Source organism: Heliangelus exortis, chromosome 1, assembly GCF_036169615.1.
Source record: "Heliangelus exortis chromosome 1, bHelExo1.hap1, whole genome shotgun sequence".
Classification (NCBI taxonomy): domain Eukaryota; kingdom Metazoa; phylum Chordata; class Aves; order Apodiformes; family Trochilidae; genus Heliangelus; species Heliangelus exortis.
In genome coordinates, this window is record NC_092422.1 from 154763264 (window position 1) to 154772426 (window position 9163).

At 41.2% G+C, this 9163-nt stretch overlaps 1 protein-coding gene across 3 annotated transcripts in view; it reads left to right on the plus strand.

Annotated features, from left to right (window-relative positions):
* IRAG2 (inositol 1,4,5-triphosphate receptor associated 2) overlaps positions 1–9163 on the plus strand; it is a 53310-nt gene that overhangs the window by 40932 nt on the left and 3215 nt on the right. For all 3 annotated transcript variants that reach the window (XM_071733175.1, XM_071733173.1, XM_071733174.1), the window contains 11 exons: positions 2250–2296; positions 2380–2444; positions 2568–2684; positions 4598–4680; positions 4817–4889; positions 5680–5734; positions 5821–5848; positions 6342–6482; positions 6906–7040; positions 7855–8002; positions 8871–8914. In XM_071733175.1, coding sequence (XP_071589276.1) covers positions 2250–2296; positions 2380–2444; positions 2568–2684; positions 4598–4680; positions 4817–4889; positions 5680–5734; positions 5821–5848; positions 6342–6482; positions 6906–7040; positions 7855–8002; positions 8871–8914 — 936 coding nt within the window. The remainder of the gene's footprint in view (positions 1–2249; positions 2297–2379; positions 2445–2567; positions 2685–4597; positions 4681–4816; positions 4890–5679; positions 5735–5820; positions 5849–6341; positions 6483–6905; positions 7041–7854; positions 8003–8870; positions 8915–9163) is intronic.

Genomic DNA, 9163 nt, shown 5'->3' on the forward strand with positions numbered 1-9163 from the left:
TCTAAAACCTGTGACGTGCAGCAAAATTTGAATATCCTAACTTAGTAGGAAAAGTCTCCCTAGGTTTTTTTCACTACACTGGGGTGACAAATGTGTTTGAGCAGATCGAGCCCTTCAGCATGTAAGTAACTTGAACTTCTCCAAAATGCTGTCACCAGAGGAGTACAGGGGATATTTATTGAAGGAGCCCTTGTGAGAGCCAGATGAAGCTTGGGCTTTTCATACTTGTTTTGATTTATAAATGGGAAAGTCATCACAGCCTGAACACCAGATGCATGGCCTTCTATATGTTAATGCTGCTTTGGGGAGGAGTTACACAAGGCAGTGGCCAGAATTTGTTGTGGTAGAGGATCCTTGGATTATTGGGCTAATTAAAGGGATGGAGGGGGCAAAAGTGATCAGGATTGCACTGTTGGAACTTCTGTGACACAATCCTCCTGTTATGAAGAACTATTCTCTAATGTCCTCTGAAAACAGATTTTAGCAGGAAATCTCAAATGTGCATATGGGGCATTATTGTTTCTCTTCAAGGGTGTCCCCTGTGTGATCCATGGGACCTCCTAACAGTCAGTATGAGGTTTCAAGAACTGAAGATTTTCATCCATTGCAAACAGAAACCACTGATTATGTGGTTACTTGGGGAGGGAGAGGGCATGTAGACCAATATATGGCTTTAGTCAGTTCCAGGTGATGTAAGGGGTTTGGTTGGTTGGTTTTTTGCTGTTGTTTGCTTGTTTTTTTCCTTTTTTTTTTTTTTTTTTCCTTCGTGTTTGTTTTAAAATCCCTTTAGACTTCTCTTCATTGTCATTCCAACATGCAGCTCGTTTTCACCTTCTCCTCCCCCAGTGCCCCTATAGACCTGCTGGCCTGAACAAGGCAAATGCAGTGTTGTACTTCCTTAAGCTTAATAGAGAATTCAAATAAGAATAAAAATAGCCTGAATTTGCATCAGAGGAAACATCCATCTGGCTGGGGCAAGGCTCTGTGAGTGCAGTTAAGCCTCCAAGGGGGGAGGAGTGGAGAAAAGAGAGAGAAGGCTCTTACTGATGCTGGGAGCACTGGGTTCCTCTCGGAAGTGACTTGGGTGCCTTGGTCAACTTGTTTTCAATTTTGCTGGTTTTCCTGGGTCCTCTGAGGATACTCTAGGGAGGAAATTACCAGAACCTAGATAATCACTTGCTGATACTATTTTTCTCTTGTTTCCCCACCACATACTTCAGTGTTGCTCTTGGATGCTTGATATGTAGGGAAGTACCTAAAGCTGGCTGGCCTCACACCTTCTGTGCTTGGAGATAAATTTGGGTTGGTTTTTTTCCTATTCTGACCCCCTTTTCGTCAGTAGGGTTGGAGTTCATCACAAGTCATTCCCCACCTAACCCTTCAAAGTTCTGTTTGACCCTGTATTTTCACCCATAGAGACCAAGCTCTCAGTTGAATTAGCAAGCTGGAATCATCCAGGGTGAAGTGAGGAAGAGGGGTATTTCCCATTCACTATCTCCCTTGCCATACTAGAAGACTTAAGAGGATGTTGGTTTTGTCTGTGTTGTGATAACACTCTGGTCCAGAACTGCACTGTTAGTGACAAAAGGAACATGAGCAAAACTATAGCAGCCTTTAACTGCTGAATTCCTCTCTGCTTTTTGCATACAAAGGGAGAGACCTGAAGCCTGTTGAACTGGCGAGGTAATTGTTAGGCATCATATTGAAGACCAGTGTCGTTCAAAGACAGGAGATTAAATGTACAACATAGCATGCAAATTGTTCTGAATCATCTGCTTGTTGTTAAAGTTAAGTTGTTAAGTTAAGTTGTTAAAATTAACCTGTTGGGTTTTACCTGAAAGAGTGTATCTGTGAAGCCAAGTGAAGCTCTGTGCACCTCACTTGTGGGATTTGAGGTCAGTGCCTTGAAAATATATATCTTGTTCACAGCCTTAAGATGGAACGGTGGTGCCATAACACGTATGGCATTCATTGGATGAAAATGTGTGTTTAGAAGCAAAACATGAAGTCAGGAAAAAAATACATCTCTGAGTATAACATTCCTGAGAAGATTTCTGCAGAAACAGTTATCACTCCTAATGATAATAACATGCTAAGCTGCATACTGTGTGTATGGCTGGCTTTAGATTAACCATCTACTTTTTCACTGCTGAAATAATTTAGGCAGAGAGGTGGGAATTCTTAAGACTTGGATATACTAATTTTCTACTCACATGGCATTATGCTAACTCTTCTCTCTTTCCATTAAGATTGACTGTGCAGAGCCAACACAACCAGCCAGTCTGATCCCACCCAGGTTAGGTTTTGTGCAAGCTTTTAAAAACCTTTCTCAAGATTGTGTAATATGGATGAATATCTGAAAGAATTTTATTTTGACAGCGATCACTTAACGTCACCCCAAGAAGCTCTTGCATCCTCTTTGGAAAGCACTGCACCACTAAGAGGTAAGCCCTTCATCTGGGGCACACTGAAAACTTTGCACTGAAAGTCTTGGAAATAGAGATATGCTCCAGTCTGTGCATTTACCAGACAGTAAGAGCTCTGTCTTCTATTGCCTGAATTTCTAGGCTCTCTTGTTATGGAGGGAAAATCACCCCAGCGCTCACATGAAAAGGAGGAAGATGTGCCAAGTTCTGTAGCCATGGAAAAAAACAACCATAAGGACCTGGCCAGTCCTGTACCAGGTACTGTAGCTGCTGCAGTGCACTGGCACAGCCAGCTTGGTTCCAGCACATTTTTGTGGTTTTTTTTTTGTTTTTTTTTTATTCTGTTGCTGAACCTGACTTTTTCCTGCTAGTTCTTTCAGCCCTCTCTGAAACTCTGAGTAGGAATAAAGCTTTACTTGCTTGTAGGAGGCCAGTCGCCTACAGCACCATGAAATAGCTTAGTGAAATCTTGATGCTTGCTCAGCTGGCAAAACACTGTGTGAGTACTAAACCCCAGGCAATTTGAGGAGGAAAGAAAATGTATTTGGTTTTGAGAAGTTTAGTGACACAGCTAGACCAAATAACACTTTTCTCTCTCTTTCAAAACTGATGCTCAGCACACAGGCAGCTGGGATGGGTCAAGAGAGATGAGGATAAAGAGCTTTTCTGTATGGTTGTCTTTCTCTAAAAGATACAGAATTATTCTTACCAGATTCTGCACTTGAAAACTAAAAGTAAAACAAAACTTGTGCACATGAACATGGCATATTTAAGATATTTTTAAGAAAAGTTATCTGCAGCACAGAATATACGTGTGTACTTGGTTGTAACCATTTGTTAACCTTTCTCTAAGTATAATATTTTTCATCATTTCTTGTTTGGTTTTTGCTTCTTTCTTTAGTACTGTCTTTCTGAAATCTAATTCAGTGCCCTCAGTCAAATGTATTTACTTTCTACTAATTTGCCTCTCCTGTTTATTTTCATATGTGGTCCTGGTATCTTTAGCAAGGAGGAAACGTATGTAAAAGAGGTCAGAAAGAGTCCAAATAGCTTTAAAGTCAGAGAATCCAACTGCCTGATGATCATCTCTGAATAGAAAGTGCTTCTAGTACCAAAATGGAGGCAATGATGAATTTCCACTTCTTGTTTTTGCTAGTACCACACTATTTTTTTACCCAACCTGGTTCCCAAGCACCTTTATGTAGGGGTGCTGCAAAAACCAGCAGGGACAAGAGGGAATGCTAAGCAGAGGTGGTTGGTTGTATTGAAGGATGAAAAGAGAAAGCACTTCACACCTGAAGGTGTGATGTTTGGTTTTGAAGGTGATTTGTTTGGGTTTGATTCTCAGGCTTTCTTCAGTTTCTTAAAATACTTTCCTGTTAAAATCTTTTTTTAATAGCTGTCTTTCTGGAGGGTATTTTTTCCTGGTTTAAAGCTTTTCTAAATTGTGGCATTTAAAGTCTGTGTTGCGTTTGAACTGGCATCATCTATTCCTGAACTTACAAGTTCATCACCACTCCTCTGGGAGAGTTATTTTGTTGGCCTTATAAGCACCCTGCTCCTTCAGTTTTTAGGTACAAAGGACAGCCCAGGTGTCAGGCTCTTTTTGAAGCTTATGTACACCTGATATAACACAACCATATGCATTTCATGACCTGGTTGTGCTCAAGATCCTCTGTAATGGCAGATGAGGGTAAAATCTATTTCTTGACTTCATCTGGTATTTCATAAAGTGAGAGAATTACCAACTCTGACCACTTCTGTTGGCTTGTGCATGGGTTTTTACCTATTCCTGTTCTTATGGAATTCCAAATAAAATTTTATTTTTAGATGTCTCTTTAAATGGCAAACAAACAAAAAATCCCATGCTGGTAGCAAAATAATGAAATTTATTTATCCGAGGGAATATTATAGTAACTTAGAACTTCAACCAGGAGTAACATCCTAAATGTAGACATGTAACACTTAAGAGGATTTTTTCCAAGCCATGTATCATTATCACCATACTTCCTTCTCTATAGCACTCTTTGCTGCTGCTTTTCCTTCTTAATGTGTCCTCTCCTGGTGTTTGCTGACATTTATTTTAGCACATTTTTATTTTAGTACATTAAGTGTTGGAGGCTTGTTTTGTTTTTGTCATTACATATGGTTTTGGGAATGTTTCTCCCCAGGAATGGATCAGACCAAGAAGGAATTCTGCCCTGTGATGGAAGAACACAAAACCTCATTTCAAACTGTTTTAAAGCAAGACCCGGTAAGAGTCCCAGTGCCAGTGAAAGATGGAACTGGTCTGGCTGAGCAGTGACCTAGGAAAACACTTCAGGAGGGGCCAGACCCCTCCAGTGGTGGTGTGGCTGTTCCCTTGCTACAAGTACTCTCTGTGTTTTTAGGATGTGGACCAGGAAAAGAAAAATAATAAAGAGCAGAGTAAGGAAGCCCCAGCTGTGGTTCCCAGCAGGAAAGGTAAGTGGGTTTTGCTGAACACATGGGTGTAGCTCAGTGGAGTGCATGCCTTGCTCACTGGTGCCAAAACGTGTGTGAAGAGGGGCAGAGAGCTGCCTGCCCCACACCAGCTGCTCTGAGAGGTTTTACTTCAAGGAACAGTAGCTGCAGTTAGACATGAAAATGGATTAGCACTGGAGCAAAGGAAAGGGTGCAAAACCAGCTCCTGTTTTCTCCGTGTGCTGAGCTCAACAGCTCCATCTTCCTCTAGATGAAAGGGAAACTTTCCAAAGAGTTGCAAAGGAGTTGGGATGTTTGAAACAGTTCTGGCATGCCAAGTCTCCCCAAAGATTTGTGGAGCAGCATCCTCTATGCTAACTAGAGCTTGGGGTAATGATGTGATACAGATGAGCAGGTACTCAGCTGTGTTTAGACATCTCTCTTCTACTCACCTCACCTTCTGCCTTGGGAGCTGACTAAAAGTTAGTAATGTAGGAAATCACGTAACATCCTGAACCTATGGGCTGAGAACTTAACCCAAAATGTATAATTTAGCATTCCTGTACTAATTAAATGTCAGTTAAAGCCAGTCAAACAATTTAACTTTTGGGGCTTTGTACAAGTGACAGTGCAGTTCTGTCTTACTGACACCAACCCTAATGTACTACAAGGTACATAAATTGCCTTTAATGGCAGGAGCTTAACACTGAAAACCTTTAACAGTGGCTTCTGTTGGGGCTTAAATAACTTTCACAAGTTAGTTTTGGGAGGCTGGTTTTTTATTTCTGAGAGCTTTTCTCTCTCTTTTCAGGGAGTTCATCTATTGCAGGTGTCATTAAAGCAGATAAAACAAAGCAAAATGAGCCGTAAGTGTTTTAACTTTCAATGATCACCTGCAGATAGGGATTTAAAGCTGCAGTCTGTTACATGATTGCTTCTCTTTATCCTACAGTGACTCTCCTAGTGAGAAAGAAGTGGAGGTAAGTCTTGACTGCTCCCATCCTGAAGTATCCAACACAACAGAAAGATCTTGTTGAAACGCCCTGATTTAGTATCTTGTCTCACATAAAGGAATGATGCTGAGTAGCTTAAACTGGATGTGTTTCTGTAAGTTCTCTTCTGAAATCTCTCTCTCCAAGACCTATGGAAATTTTGGAAGGGAAGGGAAAAGGTGGCAATCTGTAAAACTGAACAAAAGATCTTTCACTACTAAAATATTTGTTCAGAAGCTCGAAGGAGCAGAGCTGTGGCCTCTTCCCAGGCAGAATGTGCTAATTTAAAAGAATGCAGATTATTTGCCCATCACTGTATACAGGAAGCTTTGCAGAAGTGGGGCCATGTTTGCTTTCTCTTTTGGATCTCTCCTATAACTTTGTGGGGTATAATACCAGATGTCATGTCAGTGCCCAAATCTACTTTAAAAGCTTCTGTGTCACCTGAATTATTCTGAATTTTTTTCCTCTCCCACAACAGGCTGAATTTCTGAGGTTGTCTTTAGGTTTTAAATGTGATTTGTTTACCTTGGACAAGAGAGTGAGGCTTGAAGAAAGGTCCCGAGACCTTGCTGAGGAAAATTTGAAAAAGGAGATCACAAATGCTCTGAAGATGTTAGAGGTTAGTATGGGTCTAAGCTGGTAAGGTGGATGGGATATGAATAGCTGGGAAAGTCTCCCTCTTAATATGTCTCTTTCTAGGCTGTGTGTCTAATACATTATAAGCAAATCTGAACAAAGTCCTGAAGTGATGCAGTTGAAATACTGAGAGGCTTAGTATTAGGGGGGTTCACTTCACCTGAATGTATCATGCACCCCAACAGTGGGGAATTTTTGTATTGTGCACACATCAGGCAAGAGCCCCTCTCTTCAGCTGGTTTTATGCTAGGTGAAGAGAAGCCTCTGCCTGTTGTAGGTCTGTATAAAGTTACACTGATCAAAGATGTTGGGTGCTGATCTTTTGACTGTGTGGACATGAATACAATCTCACTGTTCTTTCTCTACCAATAGCTCCCATTTTTACCCTTCCTTATATGCCTCTTAGGCTTTAGTTCCATTGTGTGAAGAAGATAACCAAGCACGGGAGATAATTAAGAAGCTGCAGAAAAGCCTGCAGTACCTCAGCCAATATGCAGCCCGAGTTGCCAGTAGAGCAGAGATGTTGGGTGCTATTAACCAGGTAACTGTTTCCCTGTAAATGTGTTTGTACAAAGTTAAAAGCTTCTGAATGTAAAGGGACAGCAGTTTCTGTTTACTAGGCTTCTGATTCCAGAATTGGATTTGGAAATTTCACATAAGCAGTGCAGACTGACCATTACAGCTTAGTCCTGGCTTTCTCTTCTCAGATCACTGTTTATGGTGTTAGGAGGACTCTAACAGATTAGTGAGAGCAGCTACATTGCATTAGCATTATGCAAAGACACACAACAGAAATATGGTCCTGACTTAAAATGAACCACTGCCCCCCCAACCTAGCAAAAATCCAGAAAAAATTTTGCATCAAAATAATGTATATGGTAGGGAACACAGTAGTACAAAGTGGTAACTGCAGTCTTGATGCTCTAATGGTAATTCTGAAAAATGCATCTAGGAAGTTAAATCTATGGTAATTTACAAAAACCTGCTCAAATGTTAATTGTGTATAATGGCACAGAACAGCATGAAAATATAACTTGGCAATACTAGCGGGGTGGCAGCTGAGGCTGCACATTAGAGAAAGAGATGAGGAGGAGTTGTAGGGAATTAGAAAATGAAGACTAATTTGCTTTAGGATGGGTGTAATCACTGGAGAAATGAGACCTGTGTAACCTGGGCACGTGTTGAGAGATGGGTTGTACTGAAACTCTGGAAGGGTGCACAAAAATGAGAGGATCTTGGAGCATGATGATACAAGATGGGAGTAGCTGCTTGAGGGGATAATAAAAGTCTCTAAACACGATGCAGTTCCTCAGAGCCACTTCTTTTTCTCACTGCTGCTGCACTCTCTCTGTCAGGAGAGCCGTGTCAGCAAGGCTGTGGAAGTGATGATTCAACACGTGGAAAACCTGAAGCGCATGTACGCAAAGGAACACACGGAGCTCGAGGAGCTGAAACAGGTTCTGCTGCAGAATGAGAGATCCTTCAGCTCCCTCGGAGATCGAGGTAAAGCTGCTTTGTCTTTCCTCTTTGTAGCACCTGCCAGATAGACACTTACATATTTAAAGCACTATAGACTAGGTGAAGGGGTTCTGTAACTGTATCTCCCTTCCTAAAAATAGAGGAAGAAAGAGCAATTTACTGGCAGCATTAGGAATAGCTCTTTGAAATTAGATGTGCATGCAAAGTGTCATGAATTGGGGTTGGGGGCAGCATTTTGAGTGTGCAGTGATGTTCTGGCCTTTCTAAAAGTGCACTGAGTGTAGTGGTGATAATCTTACTCCTTGGGAGCAGTAAATCTGGGTGCTCAGTCACACTGGAACATTCTCAATAGCTCTTCCTGGGTGGCTGGGGTTTGACTGCTCTCTACAGATGTCTCCAGCTCTTTTCTAAATATGAAATGCAAACTCCTTCAGTGCAGATGGTACAGTGGTCAGGTGGTGCTGTGCACTGGTGGCTCTGCCAGAGAAGGATTAAAATCTTCTGAAAAGTAGAGCATGTATTTTAAAAGCAGTAAAGGCAGTCTGGCACACTGGTAAAATCCTCCCAGGAGCCTCGGAATCATGGGATTATTCCTTCCTGACTCTAAAAGATTGTCTGGTAGCAGGAGACTGCCTCCATATTAATTTAATACATTTGATTTAATACATTTAATGATAGCAACAAACTGGTGCTTCTAGAGAATGCATATGTGTGAGTATTATGAACATATCTAATGAAACTGATGAAAATTTTCTGAAATCCCATTACTGCTTTTGAAGGGTGTTCTGATGAGCTCTCGGCTTAAACAAATAGTGCAAAAATTCAGACCTTTATTTGCAAATAAGGCTCACTGCATTCCTGTAAGGCTTTCTGATGTTTGATCTCTTCACAGATGAATCTTCAAATAAAAAGCTACCAAATTCTTTTAACTTTAAGGTAATGGCTATTACAGCTTAACAAGTGTGTTTTGAAGTGTGTGTGTATGTGTGTTTTTCTTTGCCTTGTCGTGCACTGGTGCTCTGCTACACGCTTTCTGTCATCACACATGAGGATACAGTCTTTTCAGTCACTCCCACCAACCCAAGGGAACTGCATGTGGTCCCACTTAAAAGATGAAGTGCTCACAGAAGTGGAAATGGCTGTGCTTTCATGCAATGGTTAAGTAATATTATTCATGTGTGGTTC